The 17,535-nt window shown below is 39.9% G+C and overlaps 1 protein-coding gene across 2 annotated transcripts; it reads right to left on the bottom strand.

Moving 5' to 3' along the window:
• Nucleotides 1-8,808: 8,808 nt before the first annotated feature.
• FAM216B (family with sequence similarity 216 member B) lies at nucleotides 8,809-15,815 on the bottom strand. 2 transcript variants are annotated; one of them, XM_029938440.1, is made up of 5 exons: nucleotides 15,739-15,815; nucleotides 14,060-14,166; nucleotides 11,380-11,500; nucleotides 9,985-10,208; nucleotides 8,809-9,005 (listed from the first exon to the last, which is right to left on the bottom strand). In XM_029938440.1, the coding sequence occupies exons 2-4, from the start codon at nucleotides 14,156-14,158 to the stop codon at nucleotides 10,039-10,041; spliced, it is 390 nt and encodes a 129-aa protein (XP_029794300.1). In that variant the 5' UTR covers nucleotides 14,159-14,166; nucleotides 15,739-15,815; the 3' UTR covers nucleotides 8,809-9,005; nucleotides 9,985-10,038. The 2 variants fall into 2 exon arrangements, with proteins under 2 accessions (XP_029794300.1, XP_029794299.1); XM_029938439.1 differs by having other exon boundaries at nucleotides 14,060-14,172; nucleotides 15,739-15,800.
• Nucleotides 15,816-17,535: the final 1,720 nt, after the last annotated feature.

Raw genomic sequence — 17,535 nt, 5'->3', positions numbered from 1 at the left:
TGTTGTCTTAAGAAAGACAAATGTCTTCTCTTATTTTAGTGGATTTTATTTATTTTATTTACATTTAAGAGATTTCTCCAAAGTAGGTCAACATTTTAGTGCAGGTATTTTTTAAGATCACTAGATTTAAGCCAAAAAAGCTTTCTTGTTCAGAAAGTTGCAAATAGATCAGCAGAATGCTGTCACTATGAGCCATTATCTGAAACATGGGAATGACTTATACTGGACTGTTATCATCCAGGACTATTTTACGTGTCTATAAAAAGGTGAGCTGAGTAAACATAGAGTCTGAAATAGAAGAGAAGCAGATGAACTAAATTAGGACATATGTTTGTCAATTTTCTTCTAAAAGAACATCTCTCAAGAGTATGCTTCATTGTCTTGACTATCCAAGTTTTAGTCTTTACATTTAAGAATCAGATTCCTTATGTACACGGTGAGAATATCCTTAGTGCACTGTAGTGATCTGCATTTATTTGTAATTATCCTTAAAACTTTTATGACTGAGAGATGCTGGGAATTGAGTTGGTGGAGGGAACAAAGGAGTTAGAGGGATATGTGCAGCAAGTGATGCTAAGAGTGAGGCACATAGACATAACAGAGAGATTTATTCCACTCACATCTGGCTTAGCTTCCCGGGATCTTTCCTCATAAAATTTTTATTTCAATTTATTTAAAAAATTCTCAACTTATATCTTAGATTATTTTTAGTCTTTGATCAAAAAACAAACAGGTAGTATTATGAGTTGTTATGAGCAAACACTTAAATAACCACCACACAGACCAAGTAATAAGACATGAAAATTCCAAAAACATCCCCTATTACCCACATGTCCCTGTCTGTCACCAACTCTTCCCTCCCATGGTAGTTTTGCCCAGCAATGTTATGGTAGTCACTATGCACCCCTAAAATACTAGTTTTTAATATAAATGGAATCATAACACACACACACACACACACACACACACACATATACTTTTGTTTGGCTTCATTTGCTCAATGTTATGTTTTTATGATTCATCCATGGTGGTGTGTGCTTTAATTCACTTATTTTCATTGCTGTGGCATATTCTACTGTCTGAATAAATCCCAAGTGCTTATCTATTTTATTATTGATGGAGTTTGGATTGTTTCCAGTTTGGAGCTTCCCCACCCCCATCACTCCCAATGTACCCAATCACTCTTACTGCTTTTGTTTTGTCTTATATATTCCAAATATAATAGGATTGGAAATTAGAGATAATGAGACTTTACCTACTGACAACCATTATAAACTTTTTCTGGAAAATTATCTTCAAAAACCCATTTGACCACACTTACACTTTGATTAAGTGAGATACATAAAGGTGCCCAGTAAATGATAAAACACTAAAAATATTGAGTATTTTAGTTCTGTTACCACAATTATTATACTTCTAACACCAATTTAGTTAGCTAACATTAATGTACACACCATGTCAGGTATTGGTGTGCTAATCCTCCCAAAGTTCTTCAGGATAGGAACTGTTATTATTGCCATTTTACAGATGGTAAGACTGAGGCACAGAGGAGCAGCCCCTTGCATGCTATCACACATCTGTTAAATGAGGGATCTAGAAATCAACCTTGATGATCAGATTCCATAGCTGTTCTCTCCACTATTGCACTAAGTACTTTAACTAAAGGCAAACATGGGGAGCAGACTGTATACTTCTGATCAGTTACTGTTTCAAGATCATGTGATACTTAGTTCTGATAAAAAATAATCATGTCATTGCAGCCACAAATACGCTGTGGTAAAGCAGAAGGAGGACTGGTAGGTGGGCTCCGCTGCAGCTTGCTAGGACTCTTCATTTTGTTCCCGCACTGGAGTCCTGCACAGGTAGAGGACCCTGGCGGTGACCTCACTGAGCACTCACGCAGGAGCCGACCCTGCAGTCTACAGCCACAGTTCCCTAGCACCTGTGGAGAAGGTCACCTTGGGCGTGGTCGCAGCCCAGTTAGGTAGTCAGGGTCACCAGGCTGCGGGTGAACAGCAAAGACAGCCTCAGCAGAGGCATTTCATTCCACACCGAATCTTCGGTGACCGCCACAGGACCTGTCTCCTCACCGGCAGTCAAGAAGTGTCTGGTGAAGGAGCTAGAAGAAGAAAACTGTGAAGCTGGTTTGACTGGCTTTATGAAACTGAATCCTTCTGCTGTCAGAGCGATTAGAATGTCATTCTTAACAAAGCTCTGATTCCCGAGCTTTCCTCCTCTTTGGAAGCATTTTATTCTTCAGAACCTGCTGTGAGCACGCTCATCAACAGAACCGCACGTGGTGCTCCCTGCCCAGGCGTGTGTCGTGGTGACACAGATTCAGTTGAGAATGTGTGGCGTTGACTTCCTGCATCCGAAAGCAAGAACAGTCAATTAAAATCCTGCTTTATTTATATATCCCCTCTCTTTCCTTCAACTGGATATCTTGTTCAGAAGAATTCTATTAATGTGATTTCCCACAATAAACAGCATGGTTCCTGCTTTAATTGATTCATCCTTTTCTCCATCTAGAGTTTTTCCTGTGTCTCTATTCTGCATCCACTTTTATTGTCCTTTTCACAACCCCCGCCCCCATATCTTTGCAGACTTTGATCATTTCTGCCGAGTCTAGATGTTTTATATAGTCTGCATCTTAAATCATTCATTTTCTCATTTTTAAAGTGCTGATTATAATCATCCCTTAAATTTACCAAAATTAGCATGAGTTTTTATACCATTAGTCAAAAAAGAAGAGGCTTTTTTTAAAAGAAAGCTCCGTGCTGTTCTTTGTGGATGAAACAGTTGACATTTTGTTAAGAGATTTTTATCTGACTTTAATTCTCTAGCTTTAATGTATTCTCCACAGTTATAAATGGAATGGTTTGTCCTAAATGGAAGTGTATCTATATAAGCATAGTTATATCCAGTCTTTAAAATGGATCATTTCATTTCACACATGCTATAGAATCTTGAATTTCACCTTTACTCATCTCAATTTCTTTACTAAAAACGACTCTGTTGCTCCAAATTCCTATATCAATGGATTGGATATATCAAATTGTAGTAGTAATTGTTCATAAGTACATATTTTATAACATGTACTAATGGAGTAATAAAATATATTGCAATAACAATATGCTCTCCCTGATAGAATTTCATCATGAGACTCCATTAACACATTCGGCCGGTATCAGCTTTTGAAAACGCCTTCCATTGTGGTGGAAGGAGAATAGTACAAGTGAATGGTGAAAATGGGATTCAAATAGGAATTTCTAGGAAGGCTGAGCAGAATGAAAAAATACAGAAACGTGAATGGATGCCGACCAAGCAGTTTTGACCTTGCTTGAGACTGGATTGGTCCTGTGGCTCCCTGTACTCTCCTAACACCCAGCCTTTCACCCCTTCCAGGCCAGGGGCTACCTTCATGCCTGAATGACACTGCTGTGCTTTTAAGTCACCAAAGCATTCCTCATTGGCAACCCCAATGGCCATATGTTAGTCTTTGTCTTCCTCAGGCAACCATTAGCCCTTCCTTTTCCTAATTTCCCTCTTCCCTGGACCTGGCTCTCCTACCTCCCTGAAAAATCCCTTTCAAGCACACTGGTCTGCAGGGCCACATGCTGCACACCCTGTCTGGTCCCTGGGTTCTATCTCCGCTCTTCCTCTCCCCTGGGGATCTCCCTTCCTCTTGCCTCTGTACCACGCCCAGGGCTGACTTTTCACCCCTTGCCAATGCCTGCAAAATGCAGAGACCTCAAGTTCAACTTTTCCAAAACCAGACAGTGTTTCACTGTCCCCCAGATCAGCTCTCCTGGGACTGTTGGCCCTGTGCTTCTCCCTTGGGTCTCCTGGTGATGGTCTTGCTCTATTCTACCACACCCATTCTTCTGCCACCAGATCTTTTGCTTTTGTTCCCTGTATTTCATTCCTGGGTTCGGTCCTCCTTATTTCTGCTACTGGAAAATTGGGACAGTTGCCCAAGTTGTTTCCCTGATTCTTTCCTCATCTTCTCTGATTCATCTGGCTCAGTATTGGAAATGGGTTCTCAGGCCAAGCCCCTACTAAGAACAACTCCAGTGATTCCCTACTGTTTACCAATTAAATTTTATTAAAGTGTCTCCATGACCATGCTGTAATTTCTAACTAGAGTTATTTCCTACTACAAAGTATATATTCTCTCTGCACTGCTGCCAAACTTAATTGCTTGTAAACATTGCAGTTAATAAGTATTATTTCCAGTAGCTCTCAGGTACTGTAAATGAATAAACAACATAAGAAGGATGACTTAATGTTGTCCTCACACCATGAGGTAATCATAAAATCATAACTTTGAAATAATATATAAAGTTAAAAAATTTTTTACTTGTTTTTTTTATTTAATTTTTTTTAATGTTTTATTTATTTTTAATACAGAGAGAGACAGAGCATGAGAGGGGGAGGGGCAGAAAGAGAAGGAGACACAGAACTGGAAGCAGGCTCCAGGCTCTGAGCTAGCTGTTAGCACAGAGCCTGACGCGGGGCTCGAACCCACGAACGTGAGATCTGACCTGAGCCGAAGCCGGAGGCCTAACCGACTGAGCCACCCAGGCGCCCCTTTACTTGTTTCAATTATGTAGATTACCTTAAGAATTACACTAAAAACTAAAATAATATTTTTTGTGTGGGTATGCCCTTCTCCTGCTTTATAGGAAAGAACCCAATACCTTGAATTTTAACACCTGACATTTTCTTCCCCAAATTCAAGTTCATTTAACTTACATAGATTATACATATACTTTTTTAAATCTTAATTAACTCATGGTATGGTTTCATGTGTTTCTTGACTAACATTTCTATGATCTTTGTCACAATCCATTTGACATATCTCTCAGCAAAAAGCTGACCCTTCAGTTAGGAAATGGAGCCACATTTTACACCATTCCGCGCCTTTAGCACACCATCTGACCTCTCAGCAGTCATGCCCCCTCTATCCCCACTCCCTTCTTTTCCAACCTTGTGCTTAAACAGAACTCTGGATTTATGGGACTTTGCCTTCTGATCTTCCTTATTTACATAAATATCCAATGCAACACATACTGTAATCACTAATTGAATTTAAGTAGGTAATATGTGTACAGTGGTGTGATTTTTTTTCCCCCTTAAACAAGGCTGGGCTTCTGAAAGGTCATTGGCTTTCTATGATACTTTGTCAAGCCATCTTGATCATCTTTCTGGGTTCATTATGTTATTTTTAAAGTGGAAAGTGTCTTTCTCTAGAACCCTTTGTTTATAAACAGATACTCATTTTCCCCTCAGAGAACCATGGGCCAGGAGGATGCTGGAAATCGCACCATATAACTGAGTGTTTGGCTTAGTTACAACCAGCTAATTGCCTCTGACCCTGCTCCTAAGCTGGGATTTCCAATAGCTACAGGGATTTCCTCTACTTCTGACCTGACTGGACCCATTGTGTAACTGGTACGGTATGGTAACTCTAATGTGGAGAAAAATGAGCGATAATTCTCTGGAGGCAGACAAAGGATTGATTTCGAACATAGGGATTGATTACATTTCAGGCAACAGGACTGTAATTTAAGGGGTAAGGCAGAGTCAATGAGGCCAATATAATGGTTTCCTCTACAAGCACTGATGCAATTAATAACTCATTTTAATTGAAAAGGTGCAGGAACTCTTGACCCTGTTCCTGTGGCCTTTGTCACAAAATAGGAAATGAGAGGGAAAACCAAGTCAGGAGTCACTTTGGTAAAATGGTATTTAGTAATATGAAATGCATATTTAGTAATGCATGAAATGCATATTTAGTAATACCAAATCTAGGAACCATAAATCATTTTAGTAGAAAGTACTGTCTAATATGCCATTGACCTGGCTTTGAATCAGAATAATTGCCATTTCATTTATATGATTTATTGAAGGTTAGTAAGGAAAAACTTTCTCTATCCCCAAAGCCACTCTTATCATGCAGCCCTAAATCTTTGCCACGTTTGCCAAACAGAAATTCAGTTTGTTAGGGCTAAAGCCTTCTGGCTATTGAAGTCCCTTCTTACCTGCTATCATACTTTAGTAAAAGTAAATAACACCTAGGATGCTACGTCTTGGATTCCGATTCACTGGGTGGAAGATGAGAGCCAAGAACTTACATTTTCCTTAAGCATCCTAAGTGAATCTGGTATATGAATTGTATTTTGATCAATACTGCTCTACATCTAGAGATAACATTTAAGTAGGTATCAATTATTAAATGTCTTGGGCTTATCTGAAATCAGTATTTCCTTAACAGAATATTGGAATATTGGAACACAAATCAGCTAAGTTTTAAGAGAGGGTCATGACAAGAAAAAAGTGTGCAGCATAGGGAGGTGTCTGCGAAAACAGGCTCAGACTGGTGTCGAGGCAGGGAGCCCTGTCAGAAGCTAGCGTAATGCTGCTGAGCGCATGTGGCAGGCAGCAGGGTGATGACTAATGTTGGATTGGTATCTGGGGGCAATTGTCTGGGATTCATTCCTGGGGTCTTGTAAGACTAGGTGTTTCTGTGGTGCCGGGGTGGTTCAGTCTGTTAAACATCCACCTCTTGATTTTGACTCAGGTCAGGATCTCAAGGTTTGTGAGATCAAGCCCTGCATCTGGCTCCGTGCTCACAGCAGGGAGACTCCTGGGGATTCCCTGTCTCTGTCTCTCTCTCTGCCCCTCTACCCCCTCAAAATAAATTTTAAAAAACTTTTTTTTTTAAGTGTTTCCTTCCATTTTGCACCCTAGGTAACTCACTCACCTCAGCCTAGTCCTGGCTTTGGTAGATAGCTTCTGAAATGGTGATCCCACCTTCTGGTATCCATGCTCTGTGTAATCTGCTACTCTTGTATGTGGACTGAGCCTAGCAACTTGTTTCTAATAAGTAGAATATAACAAAGGTAAATAGAATATAACCAACTTCCAGAGTAGGTTATAAAAGACTGTGACTTCCATCTTCTACCCCCTTTCTCTCATGCTGTTTTGCTTTTTAACTCTGATGAAACATGTTGTCATTTGTGATTTATTGTGGCTTATTGTCATTTCCATCTTATGGAGAGACCTATGTGACAGGGAACTGAGGGTATCCTCTAGATCATAACCAGTGGCTCCTTCCCTGGTTGAATCTTGTCAGAAGACCACAGCCTCAGCTGACACCTTGATTGCAATCTGTGGGAGACGCTGAACCAAAAGCCCCAACTAAGTCTTGCCCAGATTCCTGACCATAGAAACTGTGACACAGTAAATCTTAATGTTTTAACTCACTGTGTTTTAGGGTGATTTTTTAAATGCAGTAATAACTAATACAGTGCATAAAGATCATGGTGGTAGAGGGTTGGTTGCCGAACCTGAAGAACAACATAAACAAGGAAAACGGAGAAGGTTCTGAGGACACACTGAACCCAGTTTTATGTGTTTAAACAGCTTGAGCCAGGGATGATTCTTCCTACAGGGGTTGCTTCTTTTTCTTCTTTCTTACCTCCTCCAAGTCTTTGCTGCCCTAAAAAAACCCAACAACAACAACAAAAATGCTGGACAGTTGCTTTATCAACTTTGACTACTAAACTTTGAAATTTCTTCTATTGAATCTCCAAGATTATTGCCATCATCACCTCCTTGCCTATTGTGAACTCTGAAATTTTCCATGGTTCCTAGTAAGAAGGTGACCTATACTTAATAGTGATAATATCTTCATCCAGCAGCCACAGTCCCTAGAACACAAAAAACTAAAATGTCTAACATTGCAAGGATGTGGAGCAACTTGAACTTCTTTTATTCATTGCTAGTGGGAATGCAAAATGGGATGATCCCATAGGAAAACATTCTCTCAGTAGTATGTAGAGTTAAATCTAAACCTACCGTATGACCCAGTAATCATACTTCTGGGTATCTATCCAAGAGAAGTAAAACTTATGTGCATACAAAAGCTTATATTAATTTTTTGGGGGAGAGAGGGAGACAGAGCCCAAGTAGGGGAGGGGTGGGGAGAGCGGGGGACAGAGAATCCAAAGCACAGAGCTTGATGCAGGATTCAAACCCACCAAATGTGGGATCATGACCTGAGCTGAAGTCAGATGCTTAGTTGACTGAGCCACCAAGTGCTCCATGTTAAAATATTTATAGCAGTTTTGCTTGTAGTAGTCCAGAGCTAGAAGCAATCCAAATGTTCATCAACTAGTGAATGGATAAGCAGATTGTGGTAATAAATCATATTCCTCATAGGCTTTTGGGGAGGGCATCATCTTTTCAGAAGGGAGAGCCAACAAGTGGGACCCTCTACACTAACTTAGATTTGTCCTTTTTTATGGGCCTCTGACATTCACTTACCAATTAGCTCTTAGAAGCCTCTATGGGAAACAAGGTGCTTCTGAGATTTTTGATGCAAGGATGCAGCTCAGAATCCTAAATGGCCTCCTTAATATTCTGCATCACTAGCGAAGGCTTACACAGCAAATATTCATGCCCATCAAAAAAAAGTCTAAGATAAAAGTGCATGCATAACATAACACTTAGAGTTGTTGAATCACTATGTTGTACACCTGAAACTAATGTAACATTGTGTGTCAAGTATACTTCAATTTTAAAAGGTGTATGCAAGAAGTTTATAGGAATAAAAGGTCCATTTTGGAAGCAATGGGAAAGCTAGTATAGGTCAAGTTAAATCTACCACATACTTCAGTACCTTAAGAGAGCTACCCTATAGCTCACTGTAGTTTCATATATTTTTTCCTTCTTTTAAGCCTGTCTAATGATTCTTAACTTAGAACTGAAAAACCACAAAGAATACATGAGTCAGGACCAGGATTTGCAGAGGTCAAGAAACTTCTTTATTCTTTATCAGTAGTTGCAGAGAGAAGATAGTCATCATCAATGAGACTTTTTTTTCTTCCTTTCTGGTAATGGTAGAGCATCTTCCTTCCAGATCAATGTCAGCACATCCCTTGCCAAACAAGTCTAGAATCCCATCTCAACTCCTTTTACAGGCATGACAAAGCCATTGGCTGGTTTAAAAGAGGGAGGGGGGTTGAACATTTAGAATAAAGATGAAGAAAAGGCATTTAAAAATTTTTGACTTTATGTGAGCACTGCTGTCTAACTTTCTATGCAGAAAAAAAATCACTAGTGATGAAAATAACAATTAAATATAACTAACATAACACTATACCACTGTATGTTGTTTTGGTTTATTGTTATCTATTATTTTTTATTTATTTATTTATTTATTTTTGCTTATTCATGTGGTCTTGGGTGCTTGCTTAAAACCAGCAAGGCCAGGGAAAGTTTAGACTTGAGACCAGTTCTCTAGGGGCTCTTTCTCATTCTGCTAAGAGTGTTTCTTCTGTTGCCAGGAGAAGATGTGTGTATGAATTCTCTTGCCCGTGACAAGGTCAGCTATAGCTCCATAGATGAACCCAGCTGTGGTCGATAAGTCCAAGTTTCAAGATGACACAAAGGGACTGAGTCAGGCAAGAACCAAAAGATTGGTGGCCAAATTAAATGTTACTGCTCGATGGGAAAGAAGAGAGGAAGGAGGCTATGGAAATGCACAGCCTAGTTTCTGCTGAGATGAATCATCTCTGGAACCCCTGCATCCTCAGTGTTAACTCCGTACTGATTTGTATATTTTCAGAATCTGCAGTGGGTGGCTTCAGCAGTCACCCAGTGACAGCTCCTGGTGCCCTCTGATGACTTTTCCTTTTCACCTTCTCTGCAACGTTCAAATTCAAAGGATGCTTTTATTTGGAAAGCTTCAAAAGTCATTTCACACTACAGATTATATGAGGAGTAAAAGACTTGTTTGTATTTAGCTCCGCTGCTCTTAAACCCTTCAACTTGTTCTTGCTGGTAAAATTTATGTGAGTGGGAGAGAGATTATTCCTAGATATGGGGTTTGTGTTAGAAGTTACTTTTTTTTCCTATTTTCATTCAACAAATATGTACTGAGCACCCACTAGATGTCGGGGTATGTGGGCAACGCACCTGTTTCAGAGCTTGTGCAAAACCTCAGTTCCTGAGGGATCCAAGCCATGCACTTTAAGCCCTGCGTTGAACCACAGGCATAGGAAGTGCTGACGGCCATGTTCTTGTCATGGCTGAAGGCTTCCGGGGGATGGATCTTTGGGGAGCTACCTTAGCTGAGGCTTTCTTGGTTGAGTCTCTAAGTACAGCAGCACAAGCCAAAGCTTCCTGTTGAGTAATGTAGCCTAAGTGGAGAGACGTGAGAGAAAGTTCAAAGTCAACAATCTTACAAAACAAATAAGCAAACAATCTTGCAAACATTTACAAATTCATAACATTTCTTCTACTTTGCAGGGTAGAAACCATTGTGGTAACACACCCAGATTGCATGATCTTTGAAGATAGGCAGTGTACTTCTCTTCTTTTACACTTAAAAAATACCTAGTCATTGATTGATGTGACAAATCATTTCGAGAGGAACTTGGGCCATGAGTAATCTGACCATGAACTGCATATCTTCATTTTCAAAATTTTCTTCAAGCCAGAAACATATATTTAATGTCAGTGCAACTATTTGCACAAACCATGTCTTCCTTTTATGCAAACGAAGGAACAACAATATAAGGTAGATAAGCTAATGTCTAGTGAGCTGCTTACACAAAGAAAGCTCTGCCAGTCATAGAGGCCAGCTGGAGACTGAAGACATTTCCTAGAAGAAAAAGGACTTAACAACAATCACATCTTTCAGAAGGTTGTTGCTTAAACTCTGTGAAGGTCTTTTGAACCACTATTTCATTTGTGCTTCATAAAATCCCAGAGGTTGCTAGAAGAAGAGAGATGTCAGAGCATGGGGGTGAAAAGGCATGATCTGTGCAGGTGATGGCCTTGACATTCACTGTCTACAAATTGAGCAAGTTATATAACGTGTCTGAGCTGCGGTTTCCCACAGCTGTAAAGTGGGGAGAATATGTATTCTATTATGTATTATATGTGTAGACCTCCTAGCACAAGGTCTCAAATGTGGTAAATGCTCACTACATGTAACTGTTATTGTGTGAGTAAACCAAGCCTCTGAATTTGCATGTCCAGCAAGCAGCTGAGCTTGCTTGGTTTGAGCCTAGACCATCTGCCTAAGCCCATTGCCATTTCTACTAGATCAAGTTCCTGTAAATCTCAGACAGTTGTTGACATATTATAGCAATCCATACTCTGATTTCTTAAAACCCTCTTAATTTACCCATAAAACCTTGCTTAGTATTGCCAGGGATAGTCATTTTTAAACATGGCCTGCCAGCCATGTTATAAAATAGCAGAGGCCATTCCGCTTGAATTATCTATCTGGAAACCTGACTTCCAGCTGCTGCACAGGAGTCCCTCCCTAAGGTGCCTGGTTTGGGTCAGGTAGTTAAAACTCACCAAGCAGCTGCTGGCGCTGAAGGCTGTGAATATAGCGGTTCTGCAGGGCTTGCCACTGGGGCCTGGAATTGTAAATCCTCATGATGCTGTAAAAGTAGCGTCGCTGCCCTTGGGTTAGGTCCTGTCGGAGCAAAGCAGGTGATTTTGATGGGTTGGTGGAGTTCTCTAGTACTACAAGTGTGATGTGTTCAAAGCTGACTTCTTTTGGAAATAAGATATACATATGTATATAAACATTTGTATGTATAACAATTTTATATATGTATATATACATGTAACAATTAGAAAACAAACTTGGGTAGTTTCTTCCCCTAGGTTAAGTAGGTCAAAGTATTGGGCTGAGAGAGATCTAAGAACTTCCAACATCTTATAATTTTATTTATCTATTATGATTCTTATTGGAGAAGGAAGGTACACAGGGCCTGATGTAGACAGGGCTTCTGAATGGGGACAACAGAACTTTCCACAAGAGTTGTCAGTAAGCAGGGGAGATAGTTAGATAAGTGGGTGGGTAATGTGATAAAGGTTCAGCATTGTTAGTTTAAAAAGGTGCTATGAAGACAGACAAGGAAAACCAACTCTGTGCAAGTCTTTCTAAATGAGCTGACCCAAACATCTGAGTCTTAGGGTGAGGAGGAGTTCCCCCAGAGAACCAGAATACTAGTTCTCAAAGAGCATTAGCATCATCTGGGAACTTCTTAGAAATGCAAATTCTCAGGCTCCACCCAAGATCTACAGAATCCTGAACTCTGGGGAGTGGGGCCCAGCACTCTGGGTTTTAACAAGCCCTCTGGGTGATTCTGATACAAGCACACTAAAATTTGAGAACCACTGTGTTAGAAAAAAAAGAAAGGCTAATTTGGGGGAGAAAGTGGTACAAATTTCCAATGGAGCACAAAATATCTGGATATATTGGGAAGCAGACCTTTTTTTAAATTTTTTTTTTTTTTTTTTTTTTTTACTTCAAGCAGAATATAGAGTCTGAGCTGGGAAAGTCTGTAGAGCTAGGCAGGGGAAAATCATAAAATCCTTATATGTAACGTCCAGGCTCAAATTTTAAAAATAATAATTAAAAAAGAGTTTAAAGATTACCTTTTATCTGAGGAGCCATTGATGGTCTTTATTTAAGTCAGTGATTCTCAGAGGGAGTGTTTTTGACCATGAAGAATATTTGGCAATGTGTAGAGACATTTTTGGTTGTCATCAATGGTGAAAGGGAGGACAGATGCCACTGGCGGTCAGTAGGTAGAGCCAGGAGTGCCACTGAACATCCCGTAGTGCATGAGACAGACTCCCAGTCTGTGTGACATTGGTTGAATTATTCAACCCAAAATGTCATACTTTCAACTGACCAGATTTTGCAACTGGCCCTGCTGTGAAGAATGAGCTTCTTGGAAACAGACCATCGGGCAGGAGAGCATTGAGAAGGCTGACATCAAGGGCAAGCAAGGAAGGAAAAGGGCTAGGACTACAATTTCAATCACATACCTAATCTGTCATCAATGCTTATCATATGTAGATGGGGAGACAGAGATAGTGGCATCAACATTCTAGAAAAATCAAGGAACAAGAAGTCTGCCCTAGGCTAAAAAATTCAAATCAATGACAGAATGTTCAAAGCAAGTTGTTGACCATTGTAATGAACACTAAATTTAAGTTAATTAAATGTAAAAGTAAAGTGACTTTCATCTGTTAGAAATTTGGGTTAAGCATCTGACTCTTGATTTCAGCTCAGGTCATGCTCTTACAGTTCATGAGTTCCAAGCCCTGCACTGGGCTCTGTGTTGACAGTGTGGAGTCTGCTTGGGATTCTTTCTCTCCCTCTATCTGCCCCTCCCCTGCTTGTTCTCTCTCTCTCTCAAAAATAAGTAAATAAACTAAAAAAAAAAAAAAAGAAATTTGGTATGGAGTTGAAACCTATGAGTCAAATTTATTTTTTGATGTCTAGAGACCTTAAGCTTGATATTGAAAATGTATCCAGAGTAAAGGTAGCAAAGCCAAGAATTTCTCAATTTGAGGCATCATTTCAACTTTACAGTTTGTGAATTAGATGTTTTAAAAGATAATATCTTTGAAGAAGATAAATGATTCCTAATTAAGCTTTTTCAAATGACAGAGAACAATAGAATATGAAATAGCCAGTTTCAAGAGCAAAGCTCCAAAGAGCAATAGGAGTAATCATTATAGAAGATAAAATCTTAGAAGTTATGGTTTTATTTCATAGGGGGGAACAAAGGCTATGTCCTATCGTTAGCAGGGAATCTAAACTTCCTAAATAACAGTCCTAATATTCTTAGCCTCTTGCTTATCCTTCCTTGAGGGGATGGAAGAGAACTTAATTTTTGCAAAAAGTATTTATGAGATTGGCTTTAAATAACTTTACCAAAAGGAGCTAACATTGTTCTCTAGTAGGAGCCATAGCGTGGTCAATAGTGAGCTTCCCACCACTGATTAGTGCTTTCACAACAAATATGTGACCATCCACAGAGCTCCTAAAATGGGCTGGGTGTAGGCTCAGGTCATCCTGGTGCTCATGTATTCACCAGACAGGCCTTAGGCCTGAGGGCCTAAGTTGGTGCGATGTTACCTAATACTGGGTAAACAAAAACATGAGGAAAAGTTCTCAAGCTTTGAAAAAGAGACCTACAAATTTTCTCCATTAGCAAGCGATACACTATACCTTCAGTAAAGAAGTCTCACAGGCAGAGGAAGGGATTTGAATGCAAGGAATCCATGGAGCATTCCAAAGTTTTTGTTGTCTTTCCCGTTTCTCTCCCATTCTTTACCCTGAACCTCCAGGGAACAACAAAGCAAAGCATGACATTGCGTTTTGTTCAGCCTATTTGGGGGCCTAAGTAAATAAGTAAGCAAGTAAGTAAATAAACAAACAAATAAATTTTGTTTATGTCAAGGGATAAAAAGGTTTCCCACGTGTTTCCAAGTAATTAGATCCACCAGTGTGCTTGGTTCTGCACTTTTCCCGATTTCCACCTGCCAGTTATGGAAGGACTTTGTGATTCTGCTTCATCCTGTGTTTGCAACAGGTACACTGGGGAATCAGACCTGGCACAAGTTATTTCTTCATAGTTTTAAATAATAGTTATTACCTTATCTGACTGTAAAAGTAATATATGTCATTTTTGAAAATTTGGCAAAATTTAAAACTTGATTTTTGATTTTCCATAATCTAACTGTCCATAACTGTTGGTAGCATTTGATTCATTTCCCTTTATTCTTTTTTATCTGTGGACATTTTGTGGGGTTTTAGAAAAGGGAGACCATACTCCATATGTTGTGCACTTTCCCAGCTCACTGAATATCCCTTTAAAAAGCCTATACTTTTTAGTGGCAGTATAGTATTCCTTTACATTTTCCTCCATTTCTTGCACATTTCAGCTTGCCATTTTATAGCACTGTACTGTCAAAGAAACTATTAAACTTAGGTGTATTTCTTTCATTTGCCTGACAAAATGAAGGGGCCACACCTGCTATGAGTAAGTCTTTTTTTCCTTTCCATATAGTGTAGACTTTAAAATCTGAGATGTGTACAATAATAAAAAAATTCACAATCAAGGAGTAGTAGACATATTGGAATAGAGTTGCCAAGGCATAGAGTGAGAACTCCGAGTATTTTCTCTTCTGCTCATATCTTTGCCCTTGCCAACACCTACCTCATCAGGTTATTTGATTCACTGAGATCATGGCTATAGAAAGTTCTCCTTCACGCCAATTCCTTCTCTCACTCCTCTCCCTGATTATATGCTCACACACATGCACACATAAAAGCACTCACATGTACACCCACTGAAGATGTATTTTAAAATGTGAGAAATCTCTGCTTCTGAATTCATGAAGCTAAGGCTCAGGTCTTCCAGAAGAGAAATTTATTAGGAAGACATCAGTCAACATCTCTGTGTGTTCTGTTTCCATGACATAAACTTATAAATTAAACTATAAATATTTTATTTAATACTGCCTTCCCTCAATGTGCACACCAACCAAGATATAGTCTTTCAATATTCTCTGTGATAGAAGCTGACACTCTATCCTGTATTTAGATCTTCTCAGTATCTCTCCTCCCATTTTCCAGATCTATAGAGCAAAGCATAAATATTTTTCAAAGCTAGAAAGATTTCTTCTTTCCTCAAATAGCATAAGGAAATGACTGACGATCTTTCTTGTGGCAACAATTCATGTTTGCTTTTCTTGGGCTATTATTACTAAGGAAATCCATCTTACCTATTTAAATGGACTAGACCTGATAAAGTTTGATTAGAATGCTTGGAGAATTCAAGGAGGAAAAATCTACCAAATAACTTATGTCTGAAACAAAAAGACCAACTTGCTTCAAAGACTTACCCTGTATTATAAACTTAAAAGCTGGTATTCCTATTCAATGTAGTCTTCTTGCAAGGTCTCTTTCTTCATGTGATGGTGACGGTAGAAATTCAGTCTGTTGATAACCTGATATCCAGGCAACACCATGTGAAGAAACAAGGAGCTAGCCGGGAAGGAGGGGGGATGGATTTGGCTGTATGCCTTTCCCTGCTTCTGGGCAACATTCAACTGCATAGTTTATCTTTTTCCTTTGAAATTTTATGTCTAATCAAGTGTCAGCTTCTAAATCTACCGTATCTGCATTATATGCAGACGTGAGAAAAGAAAGTACGTGGAGACAGGAGGCTGAATATTAAAGGTCAAGAAACCTACCAGGGCAATGGCCCATTATATGACTATTTCCCCGATTTGGAGTCAGTACCCTCGCCTACATTGTTCAGAATGAGGAAGGAACAGGTCTTAGAGACAGACTTACGGGCATGAATTTTACTGTGGTAACCTATGGAATTGTTCAAGACAATACTCCTTTATTTTTGGAGGAGTAAGATATTCTCATTTTTTACCTTGGTCAAAGGCTGCGTATGATGATTATGAATCTGTGGCACAAGGATCTTGCCAACATTGATGTCATCAGCATATGCCTCACATTTTAACCTGACTTGTGACAGCAATCTTACCCCTCCCTCTGGAGCAGGATTATTATGAAGACTTCCTTTCTTCCTTCAGAATCCTCCTTCTGAATGCCAAATTTCCTGTAAAAATGAATAATTTCTAGAGAAAATGGAAGAAGAAATACCAAAAGAAAACCACAAATTCAAAATTCTTAGGCATGTAAGGGGAAGAAAAAACCAAGCAGATGAGAGTGAAGAATTGTGTAGCTCACAGAAGGAAGAAAGGACTCACCAGACACAGAAAGTCTGCATTGTCTTCAATAATTTAAAAGCAGACCTTCTGGGGAATAAACATGGCAGAAACAGGAGTCTATAAAAGCCTGTGGATAACCACAAACCTCTCGCTGGACCTGAGAGTTTGGTGATTCTCTACTGAGAGATAAAGAACAATTGCGTGTGGAGTTGACATCGTCAGTTGAATCTTCCTTGAATGTTTTCCCAGCATATGATGACATGTCTTCCAGCGCACACCACATCTGCTGACTTTACACACGGCTGATTCACAGCCATGTGCGTCAGTCCCTGCACCACCAGGAAAACAGGAACAGATCTAAGTGTTTGAAAAAGAGAGGATTTAATGTAAGGAATCTGTTTTAAAAGTATTGGAGGGGCTCCTGGGTGGCTCAGTCAGTTACATCTGACTTCGGCTCAGGCCATGATCTCGCCCTTGATGAGGTCAAGCCCGGCATGGAGGCTCTGTGCTGACAGCTCAGAGCCTGGAGCCTGCTTTGGGTTCTGTGTCTCCCTCTCTGTCTGCCCCTCCCTCACTCATGCTTTGTCTCTCTCTCTCTCAAAAGTTAAATAAACATTTTTTTAAAAAGTACTGGAGGGGTTAGAGAAACAAAACAAGAAAGGCCAGCTTATGCAATGATTGGCAATTCCACTCAACCACTGTCATACCTAGAGCTGGAGGACAAAAGGGAAGATGATTTTACCCAGGATCCATAAACCTGCGTCGTCGAGGCTGCTCCCTTTGGAACGCGGCCTGAGTAGCACCTCAGCATCCGGCACTCAACCAGTGCCCTTGCTTCTCTGTTCTGTCCCAAATGCCAATGTGACAGCTGCTGTCATCCCCACCACTGCCCCTGCTGCTGCTGTCCCTGACGGGGTTGCTGATGCTGCCACTGTCACAGACGCAAGCAGCTTC

This window comes from Suricata suricatta, chromosome 4, assembly GCF_006229205.1.
Source record: "Suricata suricatta isolate VVHF042 chromosome 4, meerkat_22Aug2017_6uvM2_HiC, whole genome shotgun sequence".
In the NCBI taxonomy this organism is placed as follows: Eukaryota; Metazoa; Chordata; class Mammalia; order Carnivora; family Herpestidae; genus Suricata; species Suricata suricatta.
The sequence above is the reverse complement of the archived record's forward strand: the minus strand, read 5'-3'. Positions and strand labels throughout refer to the sequence as shown.